This window comes from Meriones unguiculatus, chromosome 1 (assembly GCF_030254825.1).
Source record: "Meriones unguiculatus strain TT.TT164.6M chromosome 1, Bangor_MerUng_6.1, whole genome shotgun sequence".
Taxonomy (NCBI): Eukaryota; Metazoa; Chordata; class Mammalia; order Rodentia; family Muridae; genus Meriones; species Meriones unguiculatus.
The window spans coordinates 5,860,293-5,879,329 of NC_083349.1; the positions used below are offsets into that span (position 1 = coordinate 5,860,293).

At 41.8% G+C, this 19,037-nt stretch overlaps 1 protein-coding gene and 1 pseudogene across 1 annotated transcript; both read right to left on the reverse strand.

The window, feature by feature from the left end:
- Positions 1-12,044, reverse strand: LOC110543936 (zinc finger protein 54-like; annotated as a pseudogene).
- Positions 12,045-14,954: 2,910 nt separating this feature from the next.
- LOC110553729 (large ribosomal subunit protein uL24-like) lies at positions 14,955-15,413 on the reverse strand. Its single transcript, XM_060380618.1, has one exon. It carries the CDS (start codon positions 15,395-15,397, stop codon positions 15,026-15,028), a length of 372 nt encoding a protein of 123 aa, XP_060236601.1. The 5' UTR covers positions 15,398-15,413; the 3' UTR covers positions 14,955-15,025.
- Between the last annotated feature and the right edge of the window lie 3,624 nt (positions 15,414-19,037).

Genomic DNA, 19,037 nt, shown 5'->3' on the forward strand with positions numbered 1-19,037 from the left:
TTACATTTGCAAAATTTTATTTTAAAATATACTTCCTCAATTTTCTGAGATATAAAACTTCACTAAAGGTTTTCACATGTTTCTTATCCTTATGTTTCTATTATGTATCTTGTTGGATTTGTAAGCAGGGAGAATACCAGGTAAATGCTATGTCACATTTTTTATGATAGTATGTTTCTCTCCAATGTGAACTCTCTGATGTCTTCTAAGATGTATGTCCTGGGTAAAGGATTTGTTACATTCCATACATTTGTAAGGTTTCTCTCCAGTATGAAGTTTCTGGTGTGCTCTAAGGTGGGAGGACCTAGTAAAAGATTTGTCACATTCTGTACATCTGTAAGGTCTCTCTCCAGTATGAACAATCTGATGTGTTCTAAGATGTGAGGCCTGGGTAAAGGATTTATCACATTCTGTACATCTGTAAGGTCTCTCTCCAGTATGAATTTTCTGATGTGCTTTAAGAGTTGAGCACCTAGTAAAAGATTTGTCACATTGCTTACAAATATAAGGTCTCTCTCCAGTATGATCTTTCTGATGTGTTCTAAGATGTGAGTTATGGATAAAGGATTTGCCACATTCTGTACATTTGTAAGGTTTCTCTCCAGTATGAATTTTCTGATGTTTTCTCAGAGCTGAGCATGTAGTAAAAGATTTGCCACATTCTTTACATATGTAAGGTCTCTCTCCAGCATGAACTCTGTGGTGATGACTTCTAAGATATGAACGCTGGGTAAAGGATTTGTCACATTCCAAACATTTGTAAGTTTTCTCTCCAGTGTGAATTTTCTCATGTTCTCTAAGAGCTGAGCACTCAGTAAAAGATTTGTCACATTCCTTACACCTGTAAGGTTTCTCTCCAGTATGAACACTCTGATGTCTTCTAAGATGCGAGCTATGAGTGAAGGATTTGTCACATTCCCCACATTTGTACGGTTTCTCTCCAGTATGAATTTTCTGATGTGTTTTAAGACTTGAGTTCACAGTGAAAGATTTGTTACATACCTCACATTTGTAAGGCTTTTCACCAGTATGGATTCTGTAGTGCCTTTTCAGATGTGACAATTCAAGAAAGGACTTACCACATTCTTTGCATTTGTAATGTATCTCTGGAGAATGAGTTTTCTGATGCCATTTTAATGATGAATAGTGGGTAAAGGATCTGTCACACTCATTGCATTTGTAAGGCTTCTCTCCAGTATGGAGTCTGTAATGTTTTCTAAAGTGTGAAAGCTGATGAAAGTCCCTGCCACATTCTGGACAACTGCAATGTTCCTCAGCAGTATGGATTTTTTGGTGTGTCCTGAAATTGGAATAGTGAGCAAAGGATTTGTCACACTCCTTACACTTGTAAGGCTTCTCTCCAGTATGCATTTTCTGATGGCTTTTAAGCACTGAGGACTGACGAAATGACTTTCCACATTCTTTGCATTTGTAAGGCTTCTCCCCAGTATGAAGTCTTTGATGAATTTTAAGATGTGTGCACTGGTTAAAGGATTTGTCACAAACATTGCACTTGTAGGGTTTCTCTCCGGTATGAATTCTCTGATGTACAGTGAGGCTTGAGGAAGTACTGAAGCATTTCCCGCACTTCCCACACTGGTGAGGTTTCTCTTCCAGGTAGATTGGTTGTTGCATGAGTCTGTATATAGAGGTGAAATGGTCATCATATTCTTCCTGTCTGTGCTCTTTCTCTTCAGTGTGGAGTCTCTGATCTTGAACAACGTTGGAACACAAATTCAAAGACTTCTCACAGTCTTTAGATGTGCAAGGTTCTGCTCCAGCGTGCATGGTTTTATCTGGGTTTGAAGAGTCAACAGCGGCATCTATGTGATTACTGCATCTGTAGTTACTGTAGTTTTCTGTAGTTTCACTTCTTTTATAAAGTGCACAGTTGGAGCGGTCATGAAGCACATGAAGCTCATTACTCTGACAAGACTCCCTTTTAGTCTTCACATGTTGATGGGCAGGATCACATACGCAGTAGTTCTCTGAAAATGAGTACAAGTCAGATTAATAGGGATTCTTCCGAGATTAAACATTTGATAAAAATGTTTAATTTACCTAAGATCTTCTCTTAAAATAAGTCAGCCAGCAACTACCCAGATGCATTTCTTTCACTGTAATTTTATGTATCTCATAAAAACAGCCTCACAGCCTTCAAGGGTCTGTAATTCATAATAGACATCTCACCCCCGTGAAAAATGCTGATGGTTCAAGAATGATCAAATAATTGAGGAATCAGTAATTATCTTTGGGATGGGCTTAGTGATATTTAGAATTCATATTTCTATTAGGAAATTGATGATGAGTTTAATGCAATCCCACATTCAAGTGTCTGTACTCAATAATGCACAGCAATGATGAGCACAGTTCAGAGGAACCAAATCCTTCTAATACAAAGGCTCACTTAAAAGCATCAAAGGGCTTAAAAAAAAAAAAAGAACACGCTAGATTCCTTAAAGGTAATTGGAGCAGAGGAAGCATTCTGCCAGCTATGAGAGGATCTAGAATGCAGCCAGATCATTTGAGGCTGGCTGTAATGGGCAGCTCTTGCATATATCTCTACTTCACTATCTGAATGCACAGACTGCTGTGTTTCTTGACTTTCCTTACGTAGTTATTGTCAAGTCTACTCTGTACAGCGATTCTGGAGACCATTTTTCAGCAGGGTGGCTATGTAACTCTCCACTGGGAAGAACATAATGGATGTACTATGAAGACACACATGAAGAGAAGGCAACTACAGAATCCTGCTTCTTCATTGACTCACTGTAGATTTATAATTTTGTAAAATTATTCCAACCCAATGTCAGCACAGTCAGGTAAAATTGCTTTTTGTACTAGTATTAAGTCACTATGATTCAGATTCAATAAGGCATAAGGTCTTCTAAGAATTACAACAGGCAGGATGCATTCTGCGGTCAAGACACTATACAAGCTACATGATCATCAATGCCTTCAAATGAAAGTGAATACAGCAAAAACATTTTCAGCTGTTGCTTTCTCCTTCACTTGAAGGGTCACTGTTGTACTGCTCATTCACTAGCCCACCATGGTTGCGGCTGCTCTCTCCTTTCCATATTCTAAGGCAAACTCATTTATTCTAGTCAGGTGACCTGATCTATACCTTGCAAACAATAACACAAGTGTTGTGTGAGGTAGTGCAAGACCCATGCTAGAATTTTTTTAAAAGAATACAAATGTCTAAGATAGTACTCTGCTCAGTACATGAAGACAACACAAAGTAGAGGAATCTAAGAATGAATTCGCAATTGCTCTTTTGTGTCATACCCTTCAGGATATTTAGAGAGAATTTTCAGTTTGCAAATCTTGATTTTTTTTCCACAATTAAAACCATGTAGGACACAGATATGTAACACATGGGGGTAAATATTATACAACAGTAAGATTCTGAATGCACTGTAGAAACAAAATGACACCTCTAAACTGGAAAATGAAGAGAAACAAAATCAAATGCCATGAAAAAGCTCTTTTCCTCTATCAAAGTTTCCCTAGTTTCATGCTGTTTCCCAGACACCCTAACAGAGAGTTTACAACCTATAAATCAGTACATACAAAGGATGAGTTAGGAATTCTACAAGCAAAATGTCCTCACCCACAGAGACCAGGTTTCTGTAATTCTCCAACATCACTTCAATGTACAGAGCCCTCTGAGCAGAGTCCAGGCATTCCCACTCCTCCTGGGGGAAGTCCACAGCCACATCACCAAATGTCAACAGACCCTGAAATGAAAAACTATGGTTAGTACAGCTAGGCAGACTGATTTCCTGGATATGAGGAGATGGGATGTAGATGAGCAGAGACAATTACTCAAAAAGATGATTTCTAATGTAGTCACACCCTGAAGTGAATGTTCTAACTCTGTGAAACCAGGATGACACAGCATACCCATGAAACAAGACTCATCTAAGGTCTGGGCAGGCTTCTCTATCTATTAGGAATGCTGTTTAAGTCCCACAGAATCACAGTGTTCAAGTCTCAGTAGGACAATTTGTGAGGAGGAAATGTGCTTTGAAATGCTATACCTCAAGAACATGCTAAAATACTAACAATGAATCAGTCCTGTCTGTCCTTGGCCTTACACAGAAGCACAGGAACTAACCCCAAGTACCAACAGATGGGACTACATGAAGATAAAAGGTTTCTGTAAACAATCAGCCCAGCACACAGACACCCACAGAATGGGAGAGGATCTGTACCAGTGACAATATGGACAGGCTCATATGTAAAATTTACCAGTAATCACAGGAATTAAACACCAAGGAAATGAACCTGCTAATCATCAAATAGTCAAAGGATCTGAAGAGACACCTTGAGAAGACAAGAGGACAAATAGTCTACAGCTATTGCAAAAGTCTTCAAAATCCCTCAAGTGCACCAGGGCAACAAGTTGAAAATACTTTGAAATATTGCCTCACCACAGGCAGAAGGGCTGTCATCAACTAATCTGACAACAAATGTCAGAGAGGAGGTGGAGAGAAAGGAAGCCTTATTCACTGTTGGTGTGTGTATGTGTGTGAGTGAGTGGGGGCGTATAAATTAATACATCCAAATGGAAATCAGAATGAACATTACTGAAAAGATTAAAGCTAGAACAAACATTAGAGCTAGGTCTGTCACTCCTGGGAACACACACAGGGAACCCCACTCTCCACTCTAGAGATTTTACACCCATGTTTACTGGGGCTTTATTTGCCAGATCAAAGACTGGAACCAACCTAATGGTCCGTCAACACATGAATGGATAACGAAGATTTTATATGTATAAAACGGAATACTATTCAGCCAAAGAAAAAAAGTAATAATAATTTGTAGAAAAGTGGCTGAACTCAGAATGTGTAAGATTAAGTGAGGTCATACAGTATCAGAAAGGAGAAAGCACGTTTCCCTCACACGTGACTCTAGTCAATAATATGGTGTGGAAGCAAGCTACATGCGGCACAGTAGAACATGGAGCAAAGAGAACAAGAAGGTTAAACATCAGGGGCTGAAGGGACTAAAGGCAGGTAGTCAACACCAGTTATGACAAAGGACAGAAGCTAACTGCCTTTCTAGTTCTAATTCTCTCAGAGTGTTTTGGGTTTGGGTGGTGGATAAGATCATGAAAATATTTCTAATAGTGAAAATAAAAAAATTAAAAATTAAAAACAAAAAAAACAAATGGGATCCGGACCTTCTGCTGCCCGTGACTACTGTTCATTCAGTTGTACAGACTTTGGGTCTAGTTAATTTCAGTGTGGGATTTTTGTGTTTTAAAATAAAGTTAAAACAAACTGGGGGCTAGAGAGATGGCTCAGAGGTTAAGAGCACTGGCTCCTCTTCTAGAGATCATGAGTTCAATTTCCAGCAACCATATGGTGCTCACAACCATCTATATTGGAATCTGATGCCCTCTTCTGCCATACAAGTAATCTACAGATAGAGCACACTTACATGTTAAAAAAACAAAAACAAAAAAACACAAAGTTAAAACAAATTACCAGACACAGAAAATTAACAGCTTATAATGTCTGAAAATTAACATTTCTAGAAAAAAAGTGGACATGACCACTGACCTGGTACATGTTTACTGGAAAATCAGCCATTTCTTTCTCTTTCTCTTCTTTGAGTTTCTCAGGAACAATGAATAGCCGGCTTGCTGCTCTTTCACATAAGGGGTTAAAAAGAAAAAGGAAAAATTAATACTGAAAGCTATTAAAGAACAGAGTCAAACGATGTAGCTATGACATGTCTATGATACAACCACTCAATGATCCCAAAGCCAGGACAGCATGGAACCACATTTGAAGCTTGCAGAAGAAAATCACTGTCAACCATTGTTGTACCCAGAATAACAGTCTCTTTAAACTGACAGAAAGACATAAGTGCAGTTCAGGATAGTCACAAATTAACACAATTTGCTTCACTACAGCAGCTCGCGTGCAATAAATTAAAGCCAAAATGTGCACAGGAGAGAGAAGAATTATCCATGAGAACATAGGAAATAATGAACTATGTGAAAAGTCATCATCCAAGGCAAGACAGCAAAACACTAATTCTCACACAGAACAGCACATTAATACAACCAGCAACAGCAACAGCAACAGCAATAGCATTCGGAATAAAAACCCCAGGAACAGAAAAAACTAGCGGCTCCGGAAATCAATACGGAAAATCATTAATTCAATAAACAAATCCTCAAGTTAAATACACCTACCACATGACCCAGCTCTTCTACTTTTTATCATCTGCTCTACAGATCTGTGCTTACCCATGCTCATTGCTGCTTTATTCATAATAGCTACAAAATGGGCAACAACCTAAATGTCCTTCAACTGACAAATATATATTGAAAACGTCATACATATACACTATAAAATATCGAGTTGTAAAGAAAATTGAAATAATGAGCTTTTCTGGTAAATGGATAGCACTAGAAAAGATTGCATTGAATAAAGTAACCCAGACCCAGAAAAACATTGGATGTTCTCTCTCACAGGAAGTTCTTAGCTCCAAAATCTTCAGATGTGAGTACACATCCTGGCGTATGTGCAGTAACCAGAAAAGTTAAGAGAGTCCATGGTGGGGCATGGGAGGGGGTAACAGAGAGGGAGTGACAGGGAACAGTGATCTGAAGGGGGATATGAATTAAAAAGAGGGCCAGGGATTTATTTATTGAGATGGAACAGATATTAACTGAAAAGGGGAAGTAAATTAACTGTTAAGATGTCTGAAACGATCATACAGAATTATACTATTATTCATCCACCAAAAAAAGCCCACAATACATTTTAGTCTCTGGATGCATGTACATTTAGAGTATACATGAAAAATCATCTGAGCTGATAATACTCACTGTAAGATCCATAGATCTTCTAATGAAACCACCACCAGGGAGGAGCAGCCTGCTTTGAAGGTGTTAGATATAGCTGTCCAAGACACTGCCAATTCATTACAGGCTACTGCAAGTGCCCACAGTTGCCTGCTAGAGCTAGAAAGTGACTCCCTAGTGTTGAAGACGCCATGCACTTAAGACACATAACCCAGAGACCTTGAGATGGACCTGATCTTAAAGCATCCTCTCTGGGCACTAGATTTAATGGTGCCGGAAGGCAGCATGTAAGCTTCCAAAGGCAGGAGCCCAGCAACAGTTCTTCCCACGGCTCACAACACTCATGAACCACGACGGAGATCCGCACTGCACCATAACCCTAAGGGTGCCAGAGCAGCACACATGCCTTGGTGGTAACCAATAGCTTCTAGTTGGACTTAAGGCTCCCTCAATAAGTGGGAAATCATGCCTGGTCCTGGAAAACCTAGCTTCTCTACAGTTAGTGAAGTTACAGATCTTGCAGGAGAACCCACAAATACTACTTTACTAAATCAACATAATCCCTAACAGCATTCTAAACATTTACCCTAACTCCAAAAGGTAAATTCATTCCTCACCCTCAAAGCAAGTTCTTTCAGCAACTCATGGAGAACATTACAGACAACCACAGTCAGTCAAGATGCAGAGCTGTGACGCGCAATCCTTACTGAAACGTAAACAACACAACTCCTGCAACCAAGCTTCAGGCGTCACTGAGAAAAAGGGGATGGGAATATTGTTAGAGGCAGAGGATCGGGACATTTCCATGAGATTGTATATCCTGGAAATGTCAGAGGAGCTAATGCATGCACTCTTACACACATGTCTAAACAGGAGCTGAACAAGGACACCACCAAAAGACAGAAAGGTCACTGGGCCTCAACCCTAGTGAACCACTACGGAATTCTGAAAGTTGGAAGAACAGTCAGTCTTCCCCGTAGAAGAGCACACCACACAGTTATCCAGTACAAAATGTTCACACACCCCTCCCCCGAATATAGACTGAGTAGGTTGTGTTTTTATGTTAGGAATACACATAAATATGCAACAAAAATAGGAGAAAAAATATTAAGAAATAACAAATGTCTGTGTAAAGTCAAGATTTTGGATCATCTAAATAAAAACTGACTAGAATGTCTATGACTTTTTTTTTTATTATTGCTACTCACATAAATAAGACTTAGGGCTGGAGAGATTGCTCAGAGGTTAAGAGCACTAGCTGCCCTTCCAAAGGGCAATTCCCAGCAACCACATGGTGGCTCACAATCGTCTATAATGAGATCTGGCGCCCTCTTCTGAGGTACAGGAGTACATGCAGACAAAACAGCACATAAATAAATAAATAAATATGTTTTTTTAAATAAACTTAATAGGAGGCTAAAGAGATGGTTCAATGGTTCCGAGAAACGGTTCTTTTTGAGTCCTTAAAAAAACTGAATCATAAATAAAATAAATTAGTAAAGAGAGAGCAAGAGAGTGTGAGAGAGAGCTAGCACAAGAGAGAAAACAAAATTTAAAAATCCCTGAGTGAACTAACCAAGCTTTTGAAAGGTCTACACAATGAAAACTTTGATTAGCAGAAGAAAATGAAGAAGCTAACTGGAGTATGGAAAGATGTTTCACACAGAATGGGACATAACAGTGGGAAATACCAGGATTTCTGAAAGTGGTTCATGTGACCAATCCAAACTCCATGACACTTAAACCCCTAAAAATATACTTCACAAAAATTGTGTACATATGAAAAAGCTCTACACTGTAGGTCATGAGATACTGTAATTTTAATATGTAGAGATTCCAGTTTTCCCTAGACAATGTGCACACTCAAGGTACTAAAAATAACAAATGCATTCCTTTCAGTAATTTTTGAAATGTAAATGCATAATATTCCCTAAGCTAAATATATAAACAGATTATAGTATTCAAAAAATGACAGAAGAGATTAAAAGATATATTTTCTACAAAAGATTTATTTCATATCTAAACACATAAAATATTGAGAAAAAATGATTTTTTTTAAAAAATGCTATGAATATGGACTGTAATAAATATGACTGATGATAATTATTCTGGTGACAGAAAAATGAAGATGGATGTTTAAAAAAAAAAAATAGACTATTAGCACATGGTAAAATGGTCCAGTGGATAGAATGATCAACACGGGTGCATGTCACAAAAATCTGGAAAGCAGACATCCCCAGCAGACAGAAAACACAGGAATACATAAAACATGAAAACAGGAACATTGCCTCATGCTCTCTTCAAACAACCTTGTCTTCTCTAAGACTCCAAGCAATTACTATTCCAACTGGCATATTTTACAGAAAATAAGCCTGAAAACACCAAGGAACAGCAAAGAGCCAGAAAATAATAAGAGGATCAAACCTAGAGGTGATCTCCAAGTTTACGACAATTACAGCAATGGAAGCCACTTGGGATTGCCATGACAACACACACAAGGGGACAGTAATGGGGAAACAGCACAGGTGGAGTGGGAACAGTATGCAAACATACTTCCATCCCCATCAAAACTCTGTGTGCATTATTTTCAGGAACACAGAGATTAACGCTAAATGCTAGTGAGTGTGCTTGAATACCAAAGGCTCCAACATTCTCAGAACAGTAACTGAACCTAGAAGTGTTGCTTTTCATCATTTTATACTACATTGGAATCATAGAAATAAAAACCATCTAATACTGGTAGGACGACCTGATCAGTGGTGCACATGGACCAAGGAGAGCATCACATGCACACTTAAATAAAACTTTATTTCCCTCCTAGTATCAATTCTTCTGTCTTATCACACTATGATACGACAATCCTGAGAGTTTTCTCAGTGGAGGTCTCAGAACCATTTCTAGTGAAGCAGAATGTGGTAAAACTGATTTCATGTCCCACTTCCACATTCATCCCTTCCCCAATCCCTCCAACATACCTGGATCCTTTGCTACTGTCCTCCTTCCAGGCCTCTCTGTACTGCTCCACAGGTGAGCAGGTCTGGCTGATCAGTGAGCCCTGCACATGAGAAAGACAGTCTTCAGAAAGCGCCTGCACTTCTAACACTGTACTCTGCTCAGCAGATAAGCAGAATCATCTACAGTGATTCCCAATTGTCATGCAGTGTCAGAATACTGAAAATATTTAGGAAGCATTCTCAGTTCCTGTACTTTGAACCTCACTTCCAATCAGAGCTCAGTCAAATCTCAGGGGCACAAATGGAATTGAATGATTGGGATGAGAATATTGTAAAGCATGAGGTTCTGAATTTAGGGACACACAGCTGCAGAGTAACTTGCCAGGACACCCTGAGGAGGAGGAAGCTGGGAGCAACTACTCTCCCCTGCAGAAGGCAGACTGCTGTAATTCTGCAACATCCAGTCTCTGTACACAGCCCTCCCAGCAGGGTCCAGACATCGGCCCTCCTTCTGGGAGAAGTCCACAGCCACAACAGTGCCTGGGCACTGACCACAAAATTAAAAACAACCCTTTGAATGGTTGTCTTGGAGCACACCTTTAATCCCAGTGCTCAGGAGACACAAGTGGGTGGAACTCTGTGACTTCCAGTCCAGCCTGGTCTACATGGTGAGTTCAGGGCTACAGAGCAGCACAATGGGTTCAGCTTTCAAACACAGCAAACACAAGAACCAAAATACAACAGTTTGCTCATGTGCCCAGTGACAGAAACTGTGCTTTACTTGACTAAGGAGACTAAAGGCTACTGCAGACATTCTTCCTCATCTAGAGGAGCTGTAGGAAGCCTCAAAAGAGGCTCTCTAATATTATACTATGCCATAGCACCTCTTCGTTTCTTTTCCATTTTTCCTCCCCTCCCCAGCCCCACCACTGTTTCTCTTTGTAGGCCTGGCTGTCCTTAACCTCACTGTAGACTGCAGTACAGCAAGGAACTCCCAGAGCCACCTGTCTCTGTTTTCCAAATGATGGGCTTAAAGGTGTGTGCCAGCACTACCTGGCTTAAAATGCCCATTCTACCTGTGAAAATACAGTGACCTGATACCTCAAACACCATACTGTGCGTTTTCAGGCTCTAAGAACTCAGCACAAAAATAATTTTTTTTTCTTTTCTTTTTTTTTTTAATTTCTTTTTAAAGACTGCTCTGGCTATCAACTTCCGATGTAGAACCGGCCGTCTAGCTCTGGCCATCCTAGACTCACTCTGTACGTGAGGCTGGATTCTAACTCCCTGAGATCTGCCTGCCTCTGCCTCCTGGGTGCTGGGATAACAGGGGTGGGCCGCCGAGCCCGGCCGAGACACTTTTAGGAATGCTGTATTTACATCACAGCGTGCAAGTCTCACTCTGGATGAAAAGTTATGTGGATAAAAGCTTACTTCTGAATGCTAATGTATACAACCAAACCTACGGGACTAGCAAAACTAACCAACAAAAAACCCGTCTACTTTCGTGCGCAATTACATTTGCAGCCACTCCTTTCATGACTAATATCTAAAAGCTCTCCAGGGATGACAAGTCACCAAGGAAGTCCTGAAGGGACAGGGGAGTGAGCGTGGATGAATGTAAGTTTCAAGAGCTTTGTCCTTTCCACCCTAACAAGACAACTGGTCTGCAAATATCAATCGATAAGTTAAAGTATTCTACCAGAGTATGCTAATTAAAAGCATTTTGGCGCACGCCTTTAATCCCAGCACTGGGGAAGCAGACGCAAGCGGGTCGCTGAGAGTTCCAGGCCAGCCTGGTTTACAAAAACCGAGTCCAGGGCTGACAAGGAGACACAGAGAAACCCTGTCTCGAAAAGAAACTAAGAGTGAGAGACTATTTCGCCAACCAGAAGAGCAATGAAACAACCAACCAACCAAGCTCGGTCCAGGTCACAGAGCTGATCCGTACCGACCGGGAGGACATGCACAGCAGAATCTCCGAGTCCTCAGAACCGCAGGGAAACGGTCCGGCCGTGCCCCCGGCGGCCTGTTCCCAGCCCGCGGCTCCTCTGACCTGTGAGGCTGCGGCCGCCGCGCGGATCCCGGCGACGCTCCCAGGCCGCCGGCGCGGCCCCGCGGAGGCGCCCGCTCAGCTCCCCGAGCCGGCCGCCGCGTGCTCGGAGCCCAGGCTGCCCCACGCGATGCCCACCGTGCAGGCCTGCGAGCTCGGGACGGACCCGGCCGAGCGCTCCGGCTCGCGCTCCAACTTTCCGGTAGCTCTGCTTCCGCCTACGTCACACCCAGCCCCGCCCACCCCGAACACCACAGCCGCCCGGGCTGTTTCCGGGCGCGGGTTCCCGCCTCGCTGCCTACCTTCCACGGAGCTGCAGCCCGGAGGCTGGCCTGGATCTGCTCTCCGCAGCCTCCGCACGTGCTTGCCGCCAGCCTACACCAGATCTGGCTCTGCTGGGACGATGCACCCCGCAGCTGACCCCCACGGGGAGTTCCGAACCCTGAAGATGAAAGGGTAACACCTAGGCTTTGACTCCCCAGCTTCTGGGCTACACACTTCATTCCCAAGCTCAACAGGCTAAATTCAGAAGCCAGAGTCCATCGCCAACACACTAACATGACAAGCCCAAACCAAATACTGCTGCTGTGACTTAGGGAGAGGCATTTCAGTTACTTGGATTTTGGAAAGAAATAGCTGTCTCAGGAAGTCAGTGGTCAGCCCATTGTTAACAGCCCAGGGCTGAATTCATGCCGCGCCCTATGCTCCCTGCTCTTTTTGCCTGTGGTTTAACTAACTCAGAAACAAGTGTTCTGTGACTTATGCTGAAGGTGCTTTGAGAGATAAAATTCAAGTTCTAAAAAGATAAATACATATATATTTAATTTTATGTATATTAATCTGTCTGGATGTACACCTGCATGCCAGAAGAGGGCATCAGATCTCGGTATACATGGTTGTGACCATTCATTTGGTTAAAGGGAATTGAAATCAGGACCTCTGGAATAGTAGACAGTCCAGTTACCTGCTGTGCCATCTCTCCAGGCCCTCCCTCCTTTCTTTCTTTTAGTGGAGTGGTGAACTCAGAGACTCTTGGGTGTCCCAAATGCAGAAAATAAGTACAGTATGTGGCCCTAGCCCTGAAAAAGTCATGTACACCGTCCCATCTATAGCTTTTGGAACACTGAAGAAGAGATGGTTAGGAAATAAGAAGGGAAATTGGAGGAAAGCCTAGGACATGCTGTTCTCTAGACTCTATACAGCTATTGTAATCAGTAGCCAACAGCAACTGTGCTTACCTGCCTTGGGCTAACCCAAGACCACAATTAATCTAGGAAAGGGCACAGCTAATTTTTACCTCCCAAATGTTGGCTATTGATAGATTTTAGAAGACGAGTCACTTCCTTTAGTTGTTATCCTCTGATGAGCCGACCAGGCTCCAACACATATCTCCAAACTCACAGCCTCATAAATAGATCTGGATACTCTCAGTGGGTTCAAGGCAATTTAAATAGATACGAAAACAATAGAGTGATGTTTGGAACTGTGTACCAGGATAGTGGAGCGGTGGAAGGAGAGAGTGTGCAGTATTTGAGGCACACACACATATATTTTGTGTGTATATTCATAGTGTGGAATAGCTAATAACAGAAAATTTGGCTGAGGTCATGCCTTCATTCATTCATTCAAGGCAGGGATTCTCCGTTTATCTTTGTGATTAAACACACGTGCTACCATGCCCAGCTCAAAATTTATAGACCACATCAGGATATATTTTCTTTTAGGTTGTATCAGTATCTGGTGGGATTCTTTTTCTTTTTCTTTTCTTTTTTCTTTTTAAGAGGCAGCCTTTGAATTCAGTGAGATCCGTATATTGTGCCTCTGGAATGCTAGGGATAAAGGCACTTGCCACCATGCCCGGGTATTATTTCTTTTAGTAGCAGGTAATAGGAATCATCAGGAAGTCTTGCTGGTCTGTGTTTAGAGCATTAATTGTTAAGTAGCTTTGCTGTTAACTTCTTTGATCAAATCCTGCCATTCTGGTTATGGTTAAGGGTAGTATTTTATAATTGCTTCACTCACATTGCCACTGTAGTCTTGCTCATATTATTTATTTAATGTTTATATTTGGTGTGTGATATGAACCTGGAAACTCACTTATTTCAACTAAAGTTTCCAACTTAATGCAATAGAGGTTTTTAATGTCAGTTAACATAAGGTCCACTTGTTAACTCATTTTTCTCAAGTAATTGTCAAGACATCACAAGCTGGGGGGCAGATCTCTGTGAGTACAAGGCCAGTTTTGGCAACAGAGTGGGCTCCAGGTCAGCAGAGGTTCCACAGTAAAACTCTGTCTCTACAGACAAAAAAAAAAAAAAAAGAAAGAAACAAAGACATATAACAAAAAGTCATGTTTAGTTGGGCACTGTCATACAAGCCTTCAAACCCAACACTCAGGAAGCAGAAGCAAGGGGGACTCTGAGTCCAAGGCCAGTCTGGGCCAGATAGAGAGTCTAGGACAGCTGGCATTACATAGAAATCTTTTCTCAAAACAAAGCAAACTCCTCCCTGAGGAATAGTTTTTATGGTACCAGGAGTACCGGAGCCTGCTGGCAGAGTTGAACAGTACCTGAGTGGGTGTGAGGATTGAAATAATTAAAGCATGTCACATGGGATCAGCTTGAGAGAGCTGTCAGTAATGCTACAGCCTCAAGTTTATTCCACAATTCCTCTTTATAGGCAAAGCAAGTGCAAGTCATATCAATACAAGAAAGAAGTTCATGGAACTGGCACACTTGTTTTCTTAAACTACTTCCCTAAAGCAGATATGGTCCAAGGTCACACAAACAAGTTTTAAGGAACTTGGTGGAACATCCTCTTATCTCTGTCTCAAGGTGAAGGCCAGGGTGAAAACATGTCTTCATACTCAATAACAAAGCAGCTTGACAAACAAGCATCTCTCCACACAGAAGCACCAAGCAAGCTCCAAATGGAGGGAGCCAACCTATAGTCCTACACAGGTACAATACTTTTGTACCACATCAATGATCATCATGGCAGGATAACTATAAAGGTGCAAGGGTGCAAAGCTCTCCTTGGTGGCAACCAACAGCTCTGTATTGGACTTTTTTTTTTTTTTTTTACTGAAACAGTCTTTAATGACAGTTGTGTGAGAGGCCTCTACTACTGCATCTTCTCAATGGTTTCTTCCTTGTATTTGACCTTCTCCTTTCCTACTTGTCGAGACTACGCTTTCCTCTCCGGGATCTTCTTGCCGTCTTTGTCCAGCTTTAGCCTGGTGATAACCACCTTGCTGGGGTGGATGCCCAGGTGGACTGTTGTGCCGTTGGCCTTTTCCCACTGTACTCGCTCAATGTAGGTGACGTACTTTTTCCTGTACACCTGGACCACTTTGCCAATCTGCTGGCCTTTGTAGTGTCCTCGGACGACCTGAACTTCATCATCCTTTCGAATGGGCATGGAGTGAACATTATACTTCTGTCTCAGCTCTTTGGAAAGAGGGGAAGACATGGTCTTCCTCCGGATGTGAGAAGGCACGTTGAAGTGCCGCTTGCGGTTTTTGCTTCGGTCAAAGGTCACAAAGGGATTGGACTTCATCTTGGCAGCTGCGACCCAGCAATGGCCGCAAAAGGAAAGAGCTCTGTATTGGACTTAAAGACATTTTTTTCTCATTTACTTTATTTATTTCTTTATTTTTTTACAATTTATTTACTTTATATCTCAATTGTAGCCCCTTCCCTCATCTGCTCCAGGTTCTACCCTCCCTCCCTCTTTGTCCATCTCTCTCATCTAGTCCACTAAAAAGGGAGTCCTCCTCCACTATTATCTGACCCTAGACTATCAAGTCTCATCAGGACTGCCTGGCTCCTCTTCCTCTGTGGGCTGGCAAGGTCCCCCCACCAGGGGGATATGATCAAAGAGTAGGCAACTGAGTTCATGTCAGAGACTGTCTCCTCTTCCCTTACTAGGGAACCCACATGGAAAGTGAGCGGCCTATGGGCTACATCTGAGCAGGGGATCTAGGTCCTTTCCATGCATGGTCCTTTGTTGATGCATCAGTCTCTGCAGGCACCCCTGGGCCCAGATTTTTTGGCTTTGTTTGTGTCTTCTTGTGGAAATCATGACTGGTACTGAAAACCTAGCTAACTATTCAGTGCTGGTGAAGTCATGAACATTGGATGAGAAACAAGCACCACTTTATTATAACAGCATAATCTATAACAAGATTCTCAATGTTTCCCCTTGTACCCACAGATAAGCTTAGTCTTTCCACAAGGACATTTCTCTATGAAAAAAGAACAAGTAATCAAAATGAGTTTTGGAACCCAGGCCCTATGGATACACCTATAAGAACAAACAAACAAACAAAAACCCTTTGCTTCTAAGGCTTAAGTAATATATTTGAAGAAGGGACAGAAAGGTGTAATAGCCAGAGGAACAGGGATTTTGCTGGGAGTGTGTCTCCTGGTGTATTAGTCATGATTCTCTATACTAACAGAACTTATAGAATGAATGTTTATTCTATACTGTTCATTCTTTCTCACATAGATATAATTATTGGAATGAATTCCAGGCTGTGAATAAAAAGTCCAAAAATCCAGTAGTTGTTCAGTCCACAAGGCTGGGTATCTCAGCTGGTCTTCAGTATATGCTGGAATTCCAATGAAGTAGCCTCCAATGCCAGTACAGGAATGGCTGTGCTAGCCAGGCAAGGACAAGCAAGCAACAAGCAAAAGCTTTCTCTTCCCGTGCTCTTCTGTAGCCTCCAGCAGAAGGTGAGGCTACATTAAAGGTGTATCTTCAAGGGACTAGAGCTGGACCAAAGGCCTGATTCCTACATCCAAGTTCAGACTAGAAGAGGAATCACTCATTTCAAAACAAGCAAAATTCATCTCTCGTGGGTGTGCCCTTCATTTATGGATTGTAATTCATTCCAGATGTGGTCAAGTCAACAACCACGAGTAGCCATCACACCTAGTAACACCAGAAGCTATGTCTGTAAAATCTGAACAGCATGACCCCCCAAGTGTGAGCTGAACAAAATCAAGAACAAGGGACTTGGCAAAGCAGATGGGGAAAACCCCACAAGACCTCAACCCTACATGGATTATATGCCACTGGGCAACTCTGGGAGCCAGAGGATAGTTACACCCAGGGATGAGTGCACCATCTGGTTACTCAGTACCAAATGGTCAGCCTTGAAAGCATATATGCAAGGAATATTATACGGCTGATATATGTATATACACAGACATATGTTAGTGTGTGAACTTGCGTGGACAATCAAAGTTGTGTGTAAAACAAGTTCCTCATACCAAAACCCCTGATCTAACCTGTATGTTTTGTGAAAGAAAACATCACACCTCTGCAACCTTAGTCTGTATTGTGCACTGTTTGCAGTCTCCAGTAATGCAAGATGTTCTGTGCAATTTAGTCACAAGACAGTCCTGGCATATCTTGCATTACTGGAATGCAAGATGTGCCAGGACTGTCTGTGGCCAAATTTATGCAAAGGCTGTATGAAAAAGCTCCTCCAGAAAAACAACTCTATAAATCATAGAAAACAATCACTTCTTTCTACAAATATTTCTTCAAGGTTTAAGCACTTCTAGAAAATTCTGATATTTATCCTAGATACAATGATTCTTCTGGAATTATACAACAGACATAGATGTATGTAATAACACTTAATAAAGAGGTCATGAATTTGAGAACAGGGAGGATATATGGGAGAATTTGGCAGGAGGAACAGAAAGGAGAAAGGTTCTAATTATATAATAAACTCAAAATTAAAAATGTAAAACCAAAGCAAAGCAAAACAAAAGTAAATGGTCGCAGAACAACAACAAAGCCACCGTAAAACTGAAACAAACAAACAAACAAACGAAAGTTATATACCTCTCACGGAAATGCAGACGAGAGCTCCTTAAGCCTCCGTGCTGCTCTAGCTACAGTGTCCACAATCAGGCGTATAAAGGCTAACTATTTCTGCCATAAATGAGGGGAAATGACATCATACGCTGCTGTGGGAGCTAGAAGTAGAGAACCAACTTTTGTAACCACTCTAGATACTCCCCACAGAAAAGGATAAACTAAAGAAAGAAAACTTCTGTGTGACCCAATTACAGCATTGATGTGTGACAGTATTCCTGTGCAAACTATGACAATCATCTACTTATCCCAGATAAAGAAACAAAGTCCAATTTGGCGAACCAATATGGTTGCTTTGTTAGGGGTGTTTTGTCTGCATGTATGTCTGTGCACCACATGTGTTCCTAGTGGCTGCAGAGGCCAGAAGGCATTGGATGCCCTGGAGCTGAGGTTCCAGATTGTGTGCCCATGTGAGGGTCCTGGGAATTCAAAGTGAGTCTTCTATAGAGCAGACAGTGCTCTTAACCGCTGGGATATCTCTAAAGTCCAGTGACCAGGGAGATTTTTTGTGGGGTGACTCACTGTGGGTGACTCAGTGACAGCTGCATTACCATGTAAAGGTGATGTAATGAAGCTGGAAAACTGGGTGTTGCTGCACAGATTGCAGACAGCCCATCTGAGGGTGGAAGTATGTCTTTCAATCGACTCACTCCCTCCTCCATGCAGCTTGGCTTGTCCTGTCTGATCCAGGCAGCTTGACTGGTGTCTGCTTCGTGGCTGGTCTGAGCATCTTCTGTGCAGCTCAGCTTGTCTGACGGTGCCAGCACTTCTTAGCAATTATATATGCTTAAGGCAACAGGGGGCTAGTGAATCTTATCATTTATGAACTTCCTACAGCTATTAAGTTTTCTGTCTCTGAGCTTTGGGCCTGTCTATGCAGGATGGAGTATTTCACCTCCCCTTACAGAAGTAGCACTTGACTCTTGTGTGGCAACCTCTTGGGGGTCACACATCAGATATCCCACACATCAGATATTTACATTACGATGCATAACAGCAGCAAAGTTGCAGTTGTGAAGTAGGAAAATGATTTTATAGTTGGCAATCTCTAAAATGTGAGGAACATTATCACAGGGTCCCAGCATTGGCACGGTTACCTAAGAGCATCCTGTATCTTTTCTTCTTTTTTGGTATCTTGTGTTTTGGAGCTTCCTCCAAGATTGGAAAGTTAAATCTCAGAGGACTCTGATACACATTAAGCTCTCCTGGGCATGAACTCTAAGGCCTTTCCATTTTATCTCTGAGCACTTGCGCATCAGGATCAGTGCTACTTTATTAACAGTATCTTAGATATGGAATCAACTTA

Coding starts and splice junctions, on each gene's coding strand:
- LOC110553729 (XM_060380618.1), bottom strand. CDS start 15,397: ATGAAGTCCAATCCCTTTGTGACCTTTGACCGAAGCAAAAACCGCAAG.